This window comes from Poromitra crassiceps, assembly GCF_964638095.1.
Source record: "Poromitra crassiceps genome assembly, chromosome: 4".
Lineage (NCBI taxonomy): Eukaryota > Metazoa > Chordata > Actinopteri > Beryciformes > Melamphaidae > Poromitra > Poromitra crassiceps.
Window position 1 is genome coordinate 5,650,142 of NC_139626.1, and position 22,386 is coordinate 5,672,527.

Sequence of the window (22,386 nt, forward strand, 5' to 3'; positions counted from 1 at the left end):
ACATCTGAGGTTCGTTACATAGCTAATTCATGTTCTCATAATTATATAACAACCATAATGAACCGCAAGGTGACAGAAAATATGTTATTTACAGTGTGAACGACATATGCCCCATTTACGCCTGTTTTGGCCAGTTCCAGGACTCTACTTGGATCTGAATATCTTCTAGGGGGATCAGAATGAAACCAAAGTTATTTGGGTGAGTAAAACATATTTTAAGCTGGAAATAAGGTCTGGGGTGTAAAAAACAGGAATTCTCCTTTAAGAATGAACAATAGAGCGACTTGTCAGTGGGACGACAAAGATGAGAGGACGTTCACCCAAGCCTTAAGTGGGGGATTGAGTCAGTCAGGGGGTGAGTTCCTCCATGGCTCCTCCTCGCAGGGCGCTGGACATGGCCCTCCTGCGGTCTGGAGTTGGAGGGAGGAGAGAGCCTCATGGAGCAGACCAGGGCTTCCACCTCCTCCTGCTTCTCGTCGTGCTGGAGCCTCATGGAGCAGACCAGGGCACCCACCTCCTCCTGCTTCTTGTCGTGCTGGAGCCTCATGGAGCAGACCAGGGCTTCCACCTCCTGCTGCTTCTTGTCGTGCTGGAGCCTCATGGAGCAGACCAGGGCTTCCACCTCCTCCTGCTTCTCGTCGTGCTGGAGCCTCATGGAGCAGACCAGGGCTTCCACCTCCTCCTGCTTCTCATCGTGCTGGAGCCTCATGGAGCAGACCAGGGCTCCCACCTCCTCCTGCTTCTCGTTGTGCTGGAGCCTCATGGAGCAGACCAGGGCTCCCACCTCCTCCTGCTTCTTGTCGTGCTGGAGCCTCATGGAGCAGACCAGGGCTTCCACCTCCTCCTGCTTCTTGTCGTGCTGGGACAGCTGCCGGTTGAAGGCGATAGCGTGCGCAGCAAACTGGGTCAAGTCTTTGGTGCTGCTGTTCCTGTCAGGAGAGAGAAGGGAGAAGAGCATCTGTAAGATCATGGATGACTGTCTTTAACTAACTCTTCTGGTCCGAAAATGCCTACTGTCCGTTTGGAGTATGAAGACAAACAGTTTTGGGGACTCCAGAACCAGAGTTCTCCCGAGAACACGCGCACGCGCACACACACGCGCACACACACACACACACACACACACACACACACACACACACACACACACACACACACACACACACACACACACACACACACACACACACACACACACACACACACACACACACACACACACACACGGTTGAATGCTCTCATTTAGGACACTTCATGCCCAAAATAACATGTGGGACCAAGTAAAAGTTAGCTTTCCTGCTCAGGACTAGACCGGAAGTGGTGCGATTTTGCTGCGTCAAGTTACCTACTGTAGGAGTTAACCAGGGCGAGACAGGAAGTAGAGCGATTTTGCCTTCAGAGTAAAAGCTTAGATTGTGAAACTTTTTTTCAGATTTCCCCTCCATTTGTACTTGGCCAATGTCCCCCTGCTGCCCAGGGTCACTGCTCCACCCTCTGCCAATCTGGGGAGAGCCGTAGACTAGCATCATGCTTCCTCCAAGACATGCCAGCCGCTTCAGGACACATACCCTTAATCTGGCTTCCCACCCGCAGACCCATTGCCCGACACCCGACTAAGCCGGAGGTAACCCGGGGGGCGCGAACCTGCGACCCTCGTGTTGGTAGGCAGGGAATCTACCGCTACCCTACCCTACCCTACCGCTACCCTACCCTACCCTACCCGGACGGCCTACATTGTGAAACTTTTGAGAAAAGTTGGAAAATAAAGCTGGGCTGTGCAGAGCAACAGAAATGGTTTGAGAGGTATAAAAGTATAATGTAATAATATAAACGCACCATACATTGTCCAGTCTTCAGAAAGTAATACAATTATTTATGTATTAATTATTACCGTAATTAATTTAATTTAATTAATTAAAATGTATTTATCAATGTCCTTTGTTGCTCTGTAAAGCACTTTGCACAAGCACTGACAATTGTTTAAAGGGCTTTAGAGATTAATTTGACATAGTTTTCAAAGCTATCTGGTTTTACCTTTGGAGAACATGAGGAGTTGGAAGACCTCTCTCTGGAGCATTCTGGGGAAATGAAAACACCAGCATGGGTTCTTCATGTACACTTTAACTTTTAAATAACCACAAAATAAAGATTGTGAAATAAACTCCTAATTGTATTACTAATAAATGCCACTGGATGAATTAGAGTACCAGTAGTCATGTGTCAATACAAGTTTAGAAGACACCTACCCCCTGCACCCAGGGGTGCTGGAGGAGCTGAGCAGCACTGAGACGCAGAGTGGCTGCTGCAGGACCTGAGCAGCACTGAGACGCAGAGTGCCACACCGGCCGTGGCGTGGCACGGGGCGGGACCACACCGGCCGTGTGGGGCAGCCAGGCATGAAGTCAGTACAAGTTGTGACATTTATCATCGTTTTCAAAGACTCGAGTCACGTATGCCCCTGGGTTTCTGTTGCAGTAGAGTGGGAGGGGGCTGTTACAGGAATAAGTGATTTATTTTTCATTGTAGCTATGTAGCTAGAAATATAGCCATAAAGCAGTGGTTTATTTTGGCCTTGAAGGCAATAATAAGCTGAAACATAATTTAAATGTAATGTAACGCCCATCTATGTTTTTTTTTTGTTTTTTTTTACTCTTTATTTTGAGTTAACAAAAGTACATCGACACTTGAAAGGAAAAGAAGACAGGGACAGAAAGAGACAAACAAAAACAAAACTGTCGCAGGGGGTTACGCTTCTCTGTTCTCGGGTCCTTCCTTTTAGTCCGTTATTGGATTCTGCTCGCCTCTTGCTCTGAAGGCAGTCCACTTTTCCCATCGGCGATCCAGAATCTTGGCCTTCGTTCTAATGCGAAAAGTCATTTTTTCCATGGAGTGAATCTCCTCTACTATGGCCAACCATTGATCTGCTCCTGGTGGATCTTCTTTGAGCCAATTCCTCGTAATGGCCTTTTTCCCCGCAAGAGTGAGAATCTTAAAGAGATAGAAGTCCTCCTTACGGCCCGGCCACATCTACGCGTCGTTTGACGCGGGCTGACGCTGCTGCCCATCCACTTTGTATTGGAACATGCTGCTCGACGCCTCGCAAAGCATGCTGGGAGACCAGACGACGCGTGCAGCATGTTCCAATACAAAGTGGATGGGCAGCAGCGTCAGCCCGCGTCAAACGACGCGTAGATGTGGCCGGGCCGTCATGTATGGCCTCTTCTGTGATTAACCCAAGATATAGGCCCAATCCCAAACCAGCCCCTATCCCCTAACCCTATCCACTACCCCTCCGTTTGCGCGTTCACGCGGAGGTCCGCCATATTAAGGGCCATCCCAAACCAATTCCTACTGAGTGCAGGCGGCTTGTCAAACCCTTAAACAGCGAGTCTGCACTGGTGCAGGCTCGCCGACGGTTGTTGCAGAAACTACGTCCGGAGGAAACATCATTCAAGTGTAAGTTAGTTCCGTCTACTTCTTCCAAGTATTTTAGATCAAACACGTACCTTTATTTCCCTCACAGTGACTTTACATCTCGAACTAAATCATGGAATATGTCGAGTTATTAGTCCACAATTGAGAGGGTATAGGCTACTGTATTCAAGACAAAGTGGCTAAATGAGAGCTAAGCATAGACCTAATAAACACAGTCAAGAGCGATGCGAATATACGGCACGAAATTGCGATGCGAGTTTTGACCCACCTGTCAATCCACAGATGTGTTCCGACGCGTCGGAAGCGAATTTCTGAAAAATCGAAAAAATAAACACCGCAATAATGCTCAGCGAAAAGGACTTAGAAGCTTTATTTTGTAGCCCATGTGTGTCTTTTTCATATTTGTGGATGGTTATTAATTAAAAAATATATACATTTTGTGTGTAGTCTAAAACATGTCTATGCATAGACAACATTATCCTGGGCTAAATGAGAGCTAAGCATAGACATAACGTTAAAATCTTGTGCTCAGATAAATTACCTTTTATGCTAACGTGGAGGACTTCTCTAGTGTATATTTTTGTATTTACTGCTAATTATTCATTTTAATAATGTATTTACTGCTTGGTCTAAAATAGGTATATACATTAGCCAGCTATATGAGAGCTAAATCATAGACGCCCCGTTGAAATCACGTCTATTGTGGAACAGCATGACACAGGCAGGCAACGCGTCTGTCCATCTCCATGGTGACGGCTCCTTCCTGTTTCCGGTAAGGTAGCGAGGGCGTCTCACTTGTTCGGCTTCTCTTTTATGCCTCTCCCCTTAATCAGCAGTGCCCTCTACAGCTGCGAGTGGAACTCCATTTGGAGTGGCACTCGGTAGTGAAGTGGTAGTGAGTAGGGAGTGGTTTGGGATTGGGCCATACAACCTGTGGCTCCCTAGGGAACTCGTAACCCAAGACTTCTTTTACAGTTTGACTAATTGTGACCCAGAAAGATTGTATTTTTGTGCAAAACCAGAAAATATGAGAATGATTGGCGTTCACCACCCCACACTGTCTCCAGCAGGGCTGCTGTTCACCTAATTGTTTGTTTTTGATTTGAGGTGTGATAAAAAAGCGGATCAGATTTTTCCAGCCAAATTCCCTCCATCCTCTGGAGCTTGTTGAAGTTTGTTGTGTTTCGCATATCGAAAGCCAATCATCCTCTGACAGATTAATTCCCAGTTCTAGCTCCCATTTCGATTTAACATACAGTGAATTATTCCCATTACGGTTATGCAAACTTCTATATAATCTAGAAACAGTTTTAGCTAGGGTTTGACTATATGCTCCCAAAAATACTTCAATCACTTCATTTCCTTCATCTGAGATTTGTTTCTTAATTTCTGTATCGAAGAAGTGTCTTAACTGAAGATATCTGAGTAAGTCCCAGTTTTCTAGATCAAATTCGGTTTTACACTTCTCGAAAGACTTAAAATTGTGACCCTCCAATAGTGTGCACATGGCTGTCATACCCCTTTCCCTCCACCTTGCAAAGGTATTATCCAATTCTCCAGGTCTGAAGCTGGGGGACTGGGCTGGCCAGATCAATAGTTTACTATCTTTTGCTAAGTTATATTTTTTAACCACTTCTTTCCAAATTATTAATGAGTTTTCTAGAATGTTGTTATCTCCCTTTAAAATTGCACGTACCTTTCCCCCTAGTAATGTCTGAGGTTGAACTTGCTCCAGACTCATCTCAATATCTTTCCATCTAGCCCGGTAGGTCGGAGAGCACCAGCAGACAACATATCTCAGTTGAGCAGCATAATAATATTCCCTGATGTTTGGTAATGCCAGGCCTCCTCTCTCTTTTCCAATCTGGAGTGTCTTGAATTTCACCCTGGGCCTGGCACCTGCCCATATAAATCGTGATATCTGTTTATCCCACGATATGAACTGAGAGTCTGGGATCTTAACCGGTAATGATAGAAAGAGGTATAACAGCCTCGGCAACACGTTCATTTTGATCACCTCTATTCTAGAACTAAAATCCATAATCAGCGTAGACCATTTTAACCAATCCTTCTTTAACTTATTATTAATAATATTATAATTTGACTCATAAATTTTGTTCTTGTCATGGGTAATTAGCACCCCAAGGTACTTAATTGAATCTGCCTCCCATTTCAATTTGTATTTTAACCTGATTGCTGTACTGGGTGAAAAATTAAATGCCAAAACCTGAGTCTTTGTAATGTTTAGTTTATAACCTGACATCCTACCATATTCATCTAGAATTGACATAAGCTTGGGAAATGTTGAGTTTGGATTTTGTAGGAAAACAATAATGTTGTCTGCAAAAAGACCTATTCTATGTTCCTCTTTTGCTACAGTGACGCCCCTCACCTCTCTACTTTCTCTAATAGCTTGAGCCAGCGGCTCTATGAAAATCGCGAAGAGGGCGGGGCTAGCGCAACAACCCTGGCGAGTCCCTCTGAACAGTTTGAATCTATCCGTCAGATGGCCATTGATCTTTATTCTAGCTGTCGGGTTGTCATATAAGGCTTGTATGCATCTTATGAATTGATCGTTGAATCCCAACCTTTCTAGAACTCTAAACAGAAAAGACCAACTGACCCGATCAAACGCTTTTTCTGCATCGAGACTCACCAGGGCTGCATTTAGATGTTGCTTGTCCACCTGTTCAATGATATGAAGAGTACGTCTGATGTTATCTTGCGTTTGTCTGCCTTTTATAAACCCTGTCTGATCTTCATGTATCAAATCTGGTAAAATAGCTTCAGTTCTCTTAGTCATTATAGATGTAAACAGTTTATAATCAACATTCAATATAGATATAGGGCGATAGGACTCACAATACTCTTTATTCTTCCCATCCTTTGGTAGGACCGAGATCACAGCCTCTTTCCATGATGGGGGAGCCTCAGCTTTGTCCAGTGTCCAGTTAAAGGAGTTCAGCAGGACCGAAGCGAGTTCCTCTTTAAAGATTTTATACCACTCATTTGGAAAGCCATCGCTCCCCGGGCTTTTGTTGGCTTTCAGCCTTCCAATTGCAGAATCCAGTTCTTCTCTTGTTATGTCAAAGTTGTATGTCTTGTCAAAGTTTCATTTTGTACCTCACCTATGGACGGGAGGTCTAATTTTAGTAAGAAAAATGGCTAATGCTATCTTCATTTTCCAACTCAGGTTGCGAGTATAAGTTTTCATAGTATTCTTTGAAGATTTTCTGAATCTTTTCTGGCTCATAGGTAAGTTTATTTCCCGAGGGATCCCTAATTTTATATATTGAATTCCTAATTTGTTGATTTTTGAGGCGTTTCGCTAAGATTTTAGTTGTCCCATCTATGTTTTACTATCATTACCATCCATTTGCAGATTGTGGGTTTGAATACAACGTTTCTAATTCTAACCAATAAAGACTTGTTTGGATTAACAAGAACTGTGATAGTTTAAAAAGCTGACCACCAAAGATCAAATGTATACCAACCACCTACTACTCTTCACCTCTTAAAATGTTATAGACTTGGGAATGTTGTTCCTGTTTTTAATTTAAGAGCAATTCTTATGCTTAGGAATAGGGATGCACCAATCCACATTTTTCACTTCCAATCCGATTCCGATACCTGAATTTGGATATCTGCCGATACCGATATTATTCCGATACCGATATTTTTCTTGAATATACAGCATAGGCAAAGATTTGGCCAATTAAAGATTTTTTTTTTAATATACCTTGCAAAAAGCAGACAACATTAAGAAAATATACAAGGCAAAGAAGGATAGTATTATACATGGGCAAATTACGGCCAGCGCCCCCTGTGCGGCCCGTGCTGGAATTGCAATATATATATATATATATATATATATATATATATATATATATATATATATATATATATATATATATATACCGTAAATTCCGGACTATAAGGCGCACCGGTATATAAGCCGCAGCACCAAAATTGACTGTTTTTTTCTTATATAAGCCGCACCGGTCTATAAGCCGCGGGTGTTTTGATGTTTAATTACCATATGAAAGGGTTCGTGCACAGAGAGGAATGTCGGGAAAGAGATGGCTGTTTGGGGAAGCTCCCATTTATTAACATTTCAACAAAACAAAACAAAAGTCAGGTCACTAATCCCCAGACAAAATCACACAACAATAGGCTATATGTGCAGCAAACGGCTGTAACCAGAGAAGTCAAGTCACTAATCCTCGTCTTCCTCTTCTTCCTGCGTACTGAAACCACCAAAGTCCTCATCTTCAGTGTCGGAAACGAACAGGTTCAGGGTGGCTTCGTCAACCACTCTCCTCTCTCCTTCATTGTCACTCAAAACCAACGAACTCCTCTTCGTCACTGTCGGCATCGAACAGCCTCTGAAGCCTCTGACGGCCCTCAGCGCCAGCTGTGGCGGCGTCATCCTCTTCATCCCGCAGCAGTCCAGCGTTTTGGAACCCGTTGGTGATTGTGGATGTTTTCACACTCCTATAATATTCCGTGATCTTCCTTTGTGTGAATTCGCCGAAGTTTGTGATTTTCTCCTGGTAGTCGGGAGGGAGTTGTTCAGTAGTTCTCGCCCGGACGGACAGTCCCTTTCGTCTCATGAATCGGAAGCACCAAGATGGCCCACCTCTGAAATGTTCAATTTTCATTTCGGTGGCGACTGTTTTGGCCTTCAGTCGGATCTGCACCGTGGAAACGCCTCGGCCGTCTGCTCTCTGGGTCAACACCCAATCTTCAAGGGAATCTTCAAGTTCGGGCCATCTGCTTTTATGACCTCTGAAGGACTTTTTGGTCTTCTTGCACTGAGACAGTTCCTCCTGCTGCACCGTCCAACGCCTCACCATTGACTCATCGATGCCCAGGTTACGCGCTGCTGCTCTGTTTCCCTCTTTTAATGCGAGATTGACTGCTTTCAACTTGAAAGCTGCGTCGTGTGAATTTCTGCGTACCTTCCCCATGGTAAGTGAGAGTGTTGCTTCTACTGCTCGTCTTGTTGTGAATATTCCTTGATCTTCCTTTGTGTGAATTCACCGAAGTTTGTGATTTTCTCCTGGTAGTCGGGGGAGGGAGTTGTTGGCCGAGTGGCCGTTTGCTTACCGTAATTACCATATGTAAGTGGTCACGCACAGAGGGGATTGTCGGGAAAGAGATGGCTGTTTGAGGAAGCTCCCATTTACCGTATTACCGTAACATTTCAACAAAACAACATAACACAACACCACCGTTGTTTATTTTTACAGTGCACACAGTGTCCGTGGTGTGGTGAAAAGAGGGCAAGAGAGGAAATTAAAACAGAAGTGGATTTATAGTTAGAAAGAGTGCTAAAAAAGAGAGATTTTATTTGTATTTTTTTTTCTTTTCTGAAAAAATCCATAGATAAGCCGCACCGTTATATAAGCCGCAGGGGCCAAAAAACGGGAAAAAAGCCGCGGCTTATAGTCCGGAATTTACGGTATATATATTTTCCGATCCGTGAATTATGTCGGTATCGGCACCCGATCCCGATATTGGATCGGATCGGCCCCATCCCTACTTAGGAAGCTTTGTGAAGAACAGCCTAAAATCTGATGGCCAGTCAACCTGTAACTGAGCCATGTAAGCCTGATTCCTCCCTCACCTTTGAGGAAGTAGAGGAGGATCTCTTTGAGCATGGCTTTGTGGATCTCTGGGTGAGTGATGGAGTTCAGCAGCTTCCTCTTTTCCTCGCTGGCGAAGATGAGCTGCCCCAGCTTCTGCCTGTCGATCTCCCCGCTCTCCAGCAGGATCTCTGGGCCGAAGTGGTCGACGATGCGGCAGTAGGCAGCACTGTGGGGCTCCACCACTGTTACCGAGGCAAGGGCAGTGACAGTTTAACAAATGCCACTTGACATCATACATGTCACATAATTACACACTAGCTAAACCCAACCTCCCAACTCAAGGTAAACTGCTGTACTGTTGTACTGTCTTGTCTTAATCGCCTAATGTCTAGTTTTAACACTGCCCAATTGTCCTATGTCTTTATGTTGTTATGTTGTATTGCACACTAGAGATGTAACGGTATGAAAATTTCACATCACGATTATCGTGACCAAAATTATCACGGTTATCGTCGTTATCGAGACTCACTGAAATCATTTTACGACGTTTTATATTGAAAACTCAGACCCAAAAAGGATTGATAAACTCACTGAAATCATTTCTCCAAGGCTGCACATTTGCATCTGGGAGAAGGTTGCCAACTTTGGTTGATGATGGACAGTATTTACCATGTTTTTCAACACACTGTAATCACGGTACCACGGTTTTAACGATAATGAAAATTTGAAACGGTACGGTTATCGTAAGGAATTTGATCATGGTTATCATTAAAACCGGTTACATCCCTATTGCACACACGCTCGCACACATACACACACACACACACACACACACACACACCTACCTTTTAAGGTCTTCGCTGATGAAGATTGTGATGCACAGTTGATTGCACTACTGTTGCCAAAATGTACTATTGTAAGTCGCTTTGGATAAAAGCATCTGCTAAATAACCTAACAATGTAAATGCTTTTCTTCATCTTTTTTTTTTTTACCTAACAAGTGTTTGTTTGTTTGTTTGTTTTGTTAGTGTTTTGTTTTGTCCATAACTATATCTTTATATATATTCTCTATTAGTGTTGTCACGGTTTTCGGTACTTCGGTACTTAGTCGGTACTACATTGTTTTCGGTACTTCGGTACCTGTTTTTGCATGGGACAGAGTTTTTTTTTTTTTTTTTTAATTCAATAAACAATACTTGAGGGCTACATGCCACTGGTGTTGCACTGTCTGCACTCACTGCCATACAGAGTTGAATGTAAGAAGTAAGCAGAAGCACATTGTTTTGTTTTAAAGTTGAAGGCTACATGCCATGTGTTCATTGGAAATGGTTGCATACTTTAATAAAGGAGAATATGTTGAAGAAATATCAGTCTGTTTTTTTTACCGTGGTACCGAAATTGGTACAGAGTACCGTGGAAATTCACTAGTACCGCTACCGACTACTGAATTATTGGTACCGTGACATCACTAATTCTCTACAGTATCTCTATACAGTATATTCATTCTGTGAACCAGAAGAGGTTACACTGGAAAGGACCGGCAGAGAGAGAGGGCGTGGCCTAAAGGACCAGCAGAGAGAGAGGGAGTGGCCTACCTCTCCTGGCCACCACATCAGCATCAATGATGGGGCATCCGAGCTCCCGCAGCATTGAAGACACTGTGCTCTTCCCTGAGGCGATACCGCCGGTCAGTCCCACCAAAAACATCTGGAGGGCGGCAAAGGTCAAAGGTCAGGATGTTACCAGAATCACTATCCATATTTACGGTCGGTGGTTCAAAAAGCCAAAACCACACAAAAAACGAACAAGATTGTCTATTTTGTTGTATTATTAATAGTCTAACATAATAGCCTCAAACTGAGAGAGAAAAAAGTCAGAGTATGGTTAACTTGAACAGATTCAAAATACCTGCATACAAGAAAAATACACATCTGCAGATTAACAGGTTGTGCTGTGTAACGTTACATTGAAAAATATAATTCTATTCTGGAGTGGAAGAGGATTTAGGAATGCATTATAACCATCTCAAATGAGGAAAAAACAACACCAAAGCCTAACTGGGAAACATATTGAGGAAATCTTTTAAAATTGTAAATAAAAGATTGTCAGTGGGTAAAGCTATGCTGAACAACAACCCTGTTGACTTGATCGGAAAAACTGTATGTAAATAATTTATGTGACTAGTGAATTGTTACTTTCTCATGCTACCAGGAGGCAACACGCCCGCCCTCTGCTGTAAAAGTAACGTTACTACACAGCTGATGTTGGGCTCAGCAGCCAATGTATGGTGTCAGACTTGTTTGAGAGATTTGGAAAGTTATCGTTAGGTGGAAGGTTGTTCTTGGTTCAATGGGTATCTAAACCCCCGAGGCTTAACGTTAACAGATCCTTACTTCATTTGTCATTAAATTCAAAAGCATGGTGACACTTTACTGTTTAGAGACTAGGGTTATTTGATCCTGCTTTCCAAATAGATCATAACTAATTAGCCTTTTCGCCTTACCTTATATACGTGCAGCACTCCCTAACGTTAGTTAAAATTACACTGGAAATCCGTGCAGAGGAGTCAGAGTGGGGAAGACGAAGTAAACAAACAAGCTTGCTAAACAAGCTAGCGTTAGCACAAGTGTATATTCAATACGACCACATGTGAGCAAATTATGCCGCAGCCATTTCCACCTCGAAATAAGACAATATGCAGCCAGATGAACAGGTTGAAACTACGCGTATTTCTTAAAACTGCTATCTAGAACAGAACTTTGAACTATAACGCATAGTCGAGTCGACTGGCTAACTGCAGTGCTAACAACTAGACAGGAGCTCGCATCGCAAACAATCTTCGAGTTTTCCACAGACATCGATATTGAGCTATTACGGACACCGTAGTTTCACGTAGTTGTTCTACGCATGCGTGGGGTCTAGAGCCATCAGACCGTATGCTGTATAGTGCCTTTTAAACATAAAATCTGGATCATGTCAGGCTAGAGAGAGCATTTTACTGCTAAGGGCACCTTTCTTTTCAAAAACTAGATTAGCCTGCCCTCTAAGAACCTTCATCTATGAACCTGGCCTACACCCTATCTGGAACCTCCACCACGCCTCCTCTATAAGACCCCTCCCCAAGAATGTGACAGAAGGAGCTTGATACTTCTTTAGATGATTACTTTATTATAATCAAGACAATAGCTTCATCGAATGCAAACCTTCTAAGGCAGCAAATTAATGAAGGTTGTAAAAATACTAAAATCAACTACTAAACAATTAAAATAAATGTATATATATGGATACACTCCATATCATTTGCAATGAATAAAACCGTCAACAGCAAAATCCAGCTAATATGAATACATAAAAATCCAGAAGAACAGACTAAACCCAGGAAAATCCATCAATTAACATACTATACAACACCTTTAATTAATCCCAATGAATTGTAAACTTTTAAATAATACTAACCCTTAATTAATCACATTGAATCCTAAACTTTAAATTAATACTAAATTTGAATTAACGCTACTGAATCATTCACTTTAAAATAATACTACTCATTAATACCAGTTAAAAAAGGACCAAGTCAGTCTGCAAACAGCCAACCCAGCTGAAGGCAGTGGCCAACGCCAGTCAAAAGCTGGGAGTGCAACTCTACCTACCAACAGACAACCAGCAACCACTGCGCAAGCAGGAGGAGAGGCACCCGCAGACCGTTGAAGTGAATGAAGGGCCAAAGCTAACTGCTATTAAAAGCTATAGGGCTATTAAAAGCCATAGGTGGAAATCAACCACAGACAGTTGACTGGTAGGAGGGCAACCCCCCCCAGCCCCCCTCCCCAATCACCAGCCAACTGAAACTACATGGCTACAATTTTGCTCATTATCTACCAGGGGGAGGAACATGTTTGCATATTAAAAGTTCTACTGAGTGTTGATGGCTCTCCGTATGATTCATGATGCCCTCTTCTATACTGTTCCTGACACGTTCATCCTCCATTACAAATTACAATAATTAAAAATTATTATTTATTGACCTATCAGAGTTCAGCATCAAGGGCTGGGTTTTATCTTTGGATGACCTGAGGTGAAGACCTCCCCTTCATCGGAAAACAGTAACACTTGACGCCCCAATCATCCGTTAACTGCCCAAACAGTTGACCGCTAGATGCACAACCCATCGAGTTCAAGGCCATTTGGACCTTTTGGTCCTCATCGTGACCGGTCTTCAGTTGGCCATCCAAGAACTTTGCCCCACCCAACCTGCACATTGCCACACAATCTCTACACATTTTCTTTTCACACACATTGATCTTTTTTTCCCTCCAGATTTTTCTCCCATTTTCTCCCCAATTGTACAGCCAATTCCCCCTGCTGTCCCAGTCGATGCTCCACGCCCTCTGCTGATCAGGAGAGTTGTACTAGTCTAGCACAGGCTTCCTCCGATACATGTGCAGTTGCCAGCCGCTTCTTTTCACCTGACAGTGAGGAGTTTAACTGGCAGGGCGTTGCACTTCCAGTTCCGTTGAACTTCCGACCAAGCCGGAAGTACCGCTGCCGGGAATTGAACCAGAGTCTCTGTCTGCAATGGTAGGCGAGTGCTTTTACCTCTACACTACCCAGACACCCCCTCACACACATTATGGCAACATACGCCAGACTCATGAGAGTTCTTATGCTGATATACTACGTTAGCTACGCTAACTACGTTACTGCATGCTGCAGATCTCTCTCTGGGTCTGGGACACTTCAAGCTCCAAACTGGTGTCGGAATCCTGGCCAGTGACTGGTTCCCCCGAAATCCTGGGGGCACCATTCAGTAGCCATCAGATGCCCCAGCCCCACCCAACCTGACTCTGTTGACTTTTGAAAATGAACCACTCTCTCATTGGTGCTACGACCTGTCAGTTAATACATTTTGACTCCTAGACCCACACTAAAAACAGCAAGTGGCACATACTCTATTTTGTAGTATTAGGGATGGGCATGTCTAGCAAAAACACTACCCCCGCCTACCCCCGTTAAGTCACCAAATACACATTCCAACAGCACCAAAACGCTCTCATGTACATGTGACTCGTGCATTCGCCACGCTATGAAATCATGTTCAATTACGAGACATTGTCATTTTCAAAGCAAATGCATACTTTCCTGACAAAACCGATGTTCCGGCTATGTTATTTGCACATGAGAGTCTGGTTCCATGATGTCCGGTTCCATGATGTCCAGGGAAACTTAATCTTCCTCCTCTACAGGATCTCCTACTTCCTCATATTATCCGTTTCTTTAACGGGAGCGAGGCTTGTGATTCACTCGAGGCAACCGGAATGTCCGTTCTTCCCGACATCTCCTGTGTGGACTCTCACGTGTCTCTTTAATTGTTCTTTATGACAAAAACTTTTACCACAGACTGAGCACTTAAATGGCTTCTCTCCTGTGTGGATTCTCAAGTGTGTTGTCAAGGTTCTTTTATAACCAAAACGGTTACCACAGATTGAACAATCAAATGACCTCTCACCTGTGTGGACTCTCATGTGTTCTCTCAAGTGTTCTTTACGACCAAAACATTTACCACAGATGGAGCATTTAAATGGTTTCTCACCTGTGTGGACTCTCATGTGTTCTCTCAAGTGTCCTTTACGACCAAAACTGTTACCACAGACTGAGCAATCAAATGGTTTTTCACCTGTGTGGACTATCATATGTTTCGTCAATTGTTCTTTAAGACCAAAACATTTACCACAGACTAAGCATTTACATGGTTTCTTTCCTGTGTGGGCTCTCATGTGTCTGTTAAAGTTTTGTGTTAAAAAAAATTCTTTACCACAAACTGAACAACTATGGTGTTTCTTCCGAATAACTAAACCTGACTGAACTTCACTACTTTCCGTCCAATCATCACTGTTTTCAGTCTCAGAAGATTCTGAAGGCTTGCCAGCTCTGGCTGGTTCTGGTATTCCACAGTCCTCTCCATCAGCTTCTGTTTTCATCTGTTCAGTTGAGCTGCTGGCTAGAGGCTCTGCCTCTCTCTTCTCCTCAGTTTGGTTTTGATAAAGCTGTGAGGACTGAGGTTTCTCTTCCTCATCTTCACTCTTCACAGAAACAGGAGTGAATCGGAACTTGGTGATATCAGCCTCCTCCAACCCTTGGAGCTGCTCTCCCTCCTGACTGATCCAAAGTTCCTCCTTTTCCTCTTTAATGTGTGTGAGTTCTGGATCCTCCTGGTCCAGACTGGAGCTCAACTCCTGCTTCTCGGGGGGAATCTCTTCTTTAATGACCAACAGCTGCTGGAAGTCTGGAGGTATGGTTGCTCTGTGTAACTGCACTTCAGGATTTAAAACAGCATCCAACAGCTTTCGTTGTCGGTCAAACTCCATATCCATAAGAGAGAGGCACAGTTTCTTCGTCCTCTCAGAGTTAAACAGAGCCTCGGTTCCACTTTATATATTCACGATTGTGTCATCTCCACATACAGTCTTCTGTTTGAAATATCTTCACAAGGACAGAGTTTGGATGGGAACTTGGTGATATGGAAACATCCTACTGGAGCTGCAATTAGCCAGCATAGCCACTAGTGTTCTGTGGACGAGCTACTCCCTCCACTACCCGCTGCAATCCCCCCCCCCCCTCGTTTTTCTTGTTTTTTGTGTCTGTTAACTCCTTACATATAACAACAAATGTTTATGTATTGTAAAATATTCAAGTGTGCCTTTATTACTATTCAATCTAGTAATAATGTTAAAAAAAAATCTTAATTTGAGTATTGAAGGTGATACCCATTCGTGTGTTGTGTTTGTCACTTTTATGTTGTTTGTTCATGAGGACCGCAATGGAAACAAGCCTATGCTTTAGCTACGGCTTTATTGTGTTTTTATCCTCGGTGATTGTCTGTATCTGTATTTGTGTCCCTGTTCTTTGTTGACATTCACCAAATAAAGTCAATCAATCAATCATATCAGCGTCCTCCAGCCCTTGAAGGTGGTCTCCCTTCTGACTGATCCAGAGTTCCTCCTGTTCCTCTTTAATGTGTGGGGGCTCTGGGTCCTCCTGGTCCAGACTGGAGCTCCACTCCTGCTGCTCAGGGAACCTCTTTTTACTGACAAACAGCTGCTGGGCATCTGGGGGTACAGCTGAAATGCAGACAGAGACACATTAAGGAAAACTGACTGCAAGTCAAACTAAACCAGAGCCTGGTCACAGGTTGCACTGTGACCAGGTACTTCATTCTCCATGTCATCTGCCATCCCACAGCAATGTGTGACCAGCATGAGGAGGAGGTTCCAGGCTGTTGTGGCTGCAAATGGTTCTTCCACCCGCTACTGAGGCTCCTGACTGTGTTCAATGAATAAAGTTTAACGTGCAAATATGTCTTGTTTGTTCCTTGTTACTGTTAGAGAGTTCAATAATCCAATCCCTCCAAACAACTCTGAGACTCAGCACACAAGGCAGCGTGTATCAAAGTCGACGCTGGGCAGCACGGAGACATGAATTTCTCCCGGAAGCTTGCATTTTGGGTCATTGCTTTGATTGACTGGTCATAGAAGCATGGTTGGCACAGGGAATGTATGGCAGCCTCGAGATTATAGCCAGGGAATAAATAGCCTGCCATCAATTGTTTTTAAGCTCAATAAGCACAGATCTCATATTTGTCCCGGATTTATCCCGTCTGTCCTTTAAACTGAAATCCCCCAGGACACGTGACAGGGACCATTTATTTTATTATAGCGTAAACATTGACATCTCAGGGTTCTTGCACTATTTCTAAAGCCAATGTAATGCTTGTCAAGACCTTTTTAATACCTCGACAATTAGAATTTAAGACCCAATTGTTTTTGAAACAATTCCTTTGATAGAAAATAGGGCTGGGCGATATGGAAAAAAAAAATCATATTGCAGTATTTTTAGGCTGAATGGTGATACACAATATATCTCTGTATTTTCTACAAAGTGGGCTAACTGGTCAGTTGTAAGTCAAAGAAGCCACATGTGAGATGTCACAAGCACTTTGATTAAAACAAGATCTGGACTTGTCCAAATTCTGTACCTCTATCGATATTGTGACAATATTGTAGAGTTGATTTGTATTTGGTGCTTTCAAAAATATTTACACAATTAGATTTTTTATCAATAATCATCAATAATGTGGATATAATTATGGCCAAGTGAGTAAAGGGAAATAATATAACAGCAAGAAAAGTCTGGTAAGTTCAGAAAATTACCATCACTTGACACTTTTGTATATTGCTGTAAAATGTATATATCTACTTCTTCAATTTCCACATTTCCCTCTCATTGTTGGATCCTGCTCATATTAATTAATGACATTTTGCATAATGTACCGTGTGTGTGTGTGTGTGTGTGTGTGTGTGTGCGTGCGTGCGTGCGTGCGTGCGTGCGCGCGCGTGTGTGTTGATTGATTGATTCTTTATTGCAGACTCAGGGGAATCCATATCACAGTACAGAACAACAACACAATGTGTGTGTGTGTGTGTGTGTGTGTGTGTGTGTGTGTGTGTGTGTGTGTGTGTGTGTGTGTGTGTGTGTGTGTGTGTGTGTGTGTGTGTGTGTGTGTGTGTGAAAGAACAGAATTGAACTAACAGGGGCTAGCTAGGCCATGCGGTGCTCACATCAGAATAAATGTTTGTGAATAATGTGGAAGTAACATTAACGTAGCTTAAATGTCACAAACCTGCTGTGTAACCGCACTTCAGGTCCAACAGATTTCGTTGTCGCGATCTCCTCTTTGAAACAGAAGCTTCCTCCTATCCTATCGGTTCACCAACGCTCTCAGGTTTTGGGCAATAACGTTTGACATTTCCATACAGAGAGAGGAACTTTTCTCCAGAACGTTTTGTTTGACTGGCATGTCCTCCTCCATACGCGTTAGCTTCGCAGCTATCTGCGAATCCATTCGTCCGAGTCCATAGAGGAGCTTCTTCCTCTCCTAAACGGAGCCTATATATTCGTGATAATAGCATTCATACATACAGATTCTCTTCGTCAATTCAGTTGTAAATTAGGGGGGGATTCGGTAAAACGCTAGGCCTCCGCTCAAGAATATTCTACTCTTGTTATTTTGCGTCCAACGGCCGCCATCTTGCGCAACGTCATGACAGCTTATTTGTGTGCTTACGTCATTATTTGCAAAGAGTATCGAAGGCAAGATCATTTTTAAGGGTTTTTGACAACCGCGCAGCGGCCATTTTGGCCTGAGGCAAAGTAATGGTTCTTATCATTGTAAGTTATTTGGTATCATCTGTTGATTGTGCTGGGCTGGGCAGTCACCTTGGTTTCGCACAAACAGTGTTGCAGCTGTGTTAACTCATTTGGACAAGCATGCCTCCCCGCGGCCCTCCCGTTGAGAAAGACCACCTTCCCTGCATATTAAATAAAGTGTGTGTGTTAAAGTGTGTGTGTGTGTGTGTGTGTGTGTGTGTGTGTGTGTGTGTGTGTGTGTGTGTGTGTGTGTGTGTGTGTGTGTGTGTGTGTGTGTGTGTGTGTGTGTGTGTGTGTGTGTGTGTGTGTGTGTGTGTAAGTAGTATTCCTATGTAGGGATTTAATTGATGCAGTAGGCTATGGTATTTCAGTGCTACAATTTATAGTATGATTTCCACAAGGCCACAACAGTCAATATCACAAGACTCAACTGTGTTGCATTTCAGTTCACCTTCATTTGGATAGGTGTTCAACCTGCGTCTCTTCAGATAGATAGATATCGTTATATTTTATTTTGAGAAGAGTAAAATATATTTTCAGGTCATTTTGAAACTGGCAGGACAAATTAGCTGAGCTTGTTGTCATATGGAGGTTGGCTAATCATAAAAGATTGATTAAAATTCATTTCCCAAAAAAAAATATATATATATATATATATATATATATATATATATATATATATATATATATATATATATATATATATATATATATATATATATATATTCCTAGTAATTTCATAAGCCCATTGCTAAAATGGTATACATGCAACTAGTTCCTCCCTGGCAGGTGTCAACTGTTACACTACTCTGTGAAAAGTTCACCATTCGCCCATGTCAAAACTGTGTGCAAACCATAGACTGTATGGTGCAAACCAACTAGCTAGCAAACATGGATAAATGGCTTCAACTGTAAACTGTCAGAATTGTTAATTCATTTAATAATCAGTTGTGTCAGATACTAACAGTTTAATATGTGTTTATAGAACATATTTAGGAGAATCGTCAACATGCATGAGTGCGGGGGTACAATTGGCATGGCAAAACAGCTCAAAGGGGTACATTAGACAAAAAAGGTTGGGAACCACTGTAAGAACAGTTACATATAGTTATATGCATTCAATTATTCTACAGTAGCCTACCTACTTTAAGAAAAAGATAATAGAAGTATATGGGAAGAGTAACAACTCTATAGCTCGGTAAGTCCAATTACAGTGTAAATTCTCAATACAGTACATTGAATTAAACCAGGCAGAAATTAAATTTCAAATATTCTCGTGTTGTTTCAAGGTTCTTTTACGACCAAGACTGTTACCACTGACTGAGCAATACATGGCTTCTCTTATTTCTCACACGTGTGGACTCTCATGTGCTGTTTTAAGGTTCCTTTATGACAAAAACTTTGACCACAGACGGAGCAATTCATTGGCTTCTCTCCGGTGTGGACTCTCATGTGTTCTTTCAAGGCTCCTTTATGACCAAAATTGTTACCACAGACTGAGCCTTTAAATGGCTTATCTCCTGTGTGGACTATCACACTATCACACGCCCACTTGAAGAAGGAAATGGAGTGTAACGAGTTGACAATTCAGTCTGATATCAGCCTAGAATCTTCAAAAAAGATAGAGCGACAACGAAAGCTGCTGGACACGGCTTTAAAACCTGGTGAAGTGCAGTTACACAGAGCAGCGGTACCTCCAGACCTCCAGCAGCTGTTAGGAGAGCAGCGGGAATGGAGCTCCAAGTAACATTTGACTCTTTTTCAAGAAAAGTGGCAACAGTGTAGAAGCTATATGAATAAGTGAGTGTCATTTTCAATAACCATAACAGCACAAATAATTGTCATGAAAATCTCCAAGTAGTATTACCCTAATATAAAGTGTGGAAATACTGAGCTACAAAAACTGATTTTGTGAACTTTTCAAATACCCCCCCCCCCCCCCCAAGTCTTTGAATATATGTCAAATTGCAGAAAATTCCCATACCCCCCACTCCAATTGTGCCCCCGCCCACTCCACATAATCTTGGCTTGCATGACTCCTTTGGTTCCAAGCATTGACAGTACAGTAACTTATTTTGAGTTTACAAGTATTCAAAAAGTTGGCTCCTCAAAAGTCAAAACTACCCCCAAATTTAAAGGGCCAGGTAAGAGCTCTGTAATGTAGTACTGTGACATTTTGAACACTAGATGTCACCCTGATGCAGAGGCACTGTAGACATCGTTTACCTACAGTAGTCTCTCCCTTAGCCCAGTCTGTGATAACACTGTTCCTAGAATTGAATAACAGTAGCTTTGAACAATGGTGAATGTGACCCAAACAACTCCAACATTAGTGCTTCTTATGAGATACATTGTTTTTCACCTTTGTATTAATGCATTCTTCACATTATACATATACCGTAGTAGTATACATACACAAATACGTAAAAGCAACAGACCACATTACAGTAACTCTAAGACTGAGACTTCAGGCAAGGTCACCGCTGCACTCACACCTCTGTGACCTCTGACCTGAATGTCCACCCCAAACTGTATCAGACATCTTTCAGAAACAGGGGAACTATGTGGAAACCATACATACATCTGCCAGTAGGCCTGTGCTGCATGGGAACATTCCCTTTGCAAAGTAGCTCACAAGCTTTGCCCCCATTGCACAACACATAGCCTAATTAGTTGTCAAATGTAGCCAAATTCACCGCACAGCCAGTAAACAAAGTTCCAGACTGTCCAAAGTTGATTTACTAACTGCATTACCGAGCATGCGGTGTGTGTGTGTGTGTGCTTGAAGTCATCTCTGTATGCTGCTGAGCAGGTGTGTGGCCAGACCTAGAGGTATCAGTGTGACAGTCATTATTTATTCACATCTGCTTCCAGGTAATACACCTCCAGTAACACTCCAGTCACTCTGTAGCCTGTAACATCTTCTGTAGCCTAGTAACACTCCAGTCACTCTGTAGCCTGTAACGTCTTCTGTAGCCTAGTAACACTCCAGTCACTCTGTAGCCTGTAACGTCTTCTGTAGCCTAGTAACACTCCAGTCACTCTGTAGCCTGTAACGTCTTCTGTAGCCTAGTAACACTCCAGTCACTCTGTAGCCTGTAACGTCTTCAGTAGCCTAGTAACACTCCAGTCACTCTGTAGCCTGTAACATCTTCAGTAGCCTAGTAACACTCCAGTCACTCTGTAGCCTGTAACTTCTTCTGTAGAATAGCCAGTAACTTGCTACTATAGCACTATGCTTTGTTCCTCTCTGAGCCAGCAGTTATGTCATCTCCCCCGTCTCAAAACTCATGATCCTGTTTTGCAGCCAGTGTGCATTAGCTCTCCACATGGTTTGTTAAGACTCGGGTTATGATGAGGATTGTTTTGGTGACGCAGTATAAGCTAGTGTGAATGAGGCTGGGATCACGGGCAGATCTGGTTTTGTGAGCTGCCAAAGTCTGGTGGTTTGCTACCTCTGGCAGGGCAAAGCTGCAGGAAATTGCACTGCAACAGAAGCAAATAATCCTTGTAACAGCAATTTGGTGCTGTTCATTTAGATATTTGAAATGAAAGTTTATACAGCATCTTTATGTGCTGAGCAGGTTTCACGAGCTAAAGGTCCAGGAAATGGTGCCGTGTCTGTGTGCCGACAGGCCGCAGTGCCGACAGGCCGCAATGCCGATAGCCCACAAGCAGAACCAGCTGAGCGAGGCGGCGTGCAGCGTGTCGGTGGATCGGCTGGAGCTAAGCCTAAACCTAACCTCCCCCCACGCCTAAACCTAACCTCCCCCAGACCCTAACCCTAAACCTAACCTCTCCCACCCCCCACGCCTAAACCTAACCTCCCCCAGACCCTAACCCTAATGTAGTGTATTGGGATTAAGTATATATTACACCTAAACCTAACCTCTCCCACCCCCCACACCTAAACCTAACCTCCCCCAGACCCTAACCCTAAACCTAACCTCTCCCACCCCCCACGCCTAAACCTAAGATCGGCATTGCGGGTGGACGCCCCAGGAAATGTAGTAAAAAAACGATTGTTTTACTTTCAAATTATTATTTTTTAAATGATAATAGACATGTAGGGTTTCATTTGATAGCATCGGGTTTTCATTTTTTACACATGCATATTCATCAATAATTATTTTTGGGGGACTTTTACACTTCTGCA

The 22,386-nt window shown here is 43.0% G+C and overlaps 1 protein-coding gene across 1 annotated transcript; it reads right to left on the bottom strand.

The window, feature by feature from the left end:
• Positions 1–348: 348 nt before the first annotated feature.
• On the bottom strand, positions 349–11,663 carry LOC310775007 (dephospho-CoA kinase domain-containing protein-like; the record flags this gene model as incomplete). Its single annotated transcript, XM_083635084.1, has 6 exons — positions 11,530–11,663; positions 10,622–10,733; positions 9,065–9,268; positions 2,035–2,078; positions 827–929; positions 349–410 (listed from the first exon to the last, which is right to left on the bottom strand). The coding sequence occupies exons 2-6, from the start codon at positions 10,731–10,733 to the stop codon at positions 349–351; spliced, it is 525 nt and encodes a 174-aa protein (XP_083491210.1). The 5' UTR covers positions 11,530–11,663.
• Between the last annotated feature and the right edge of the window lie 10,723 nt (positions 11,664–22,386).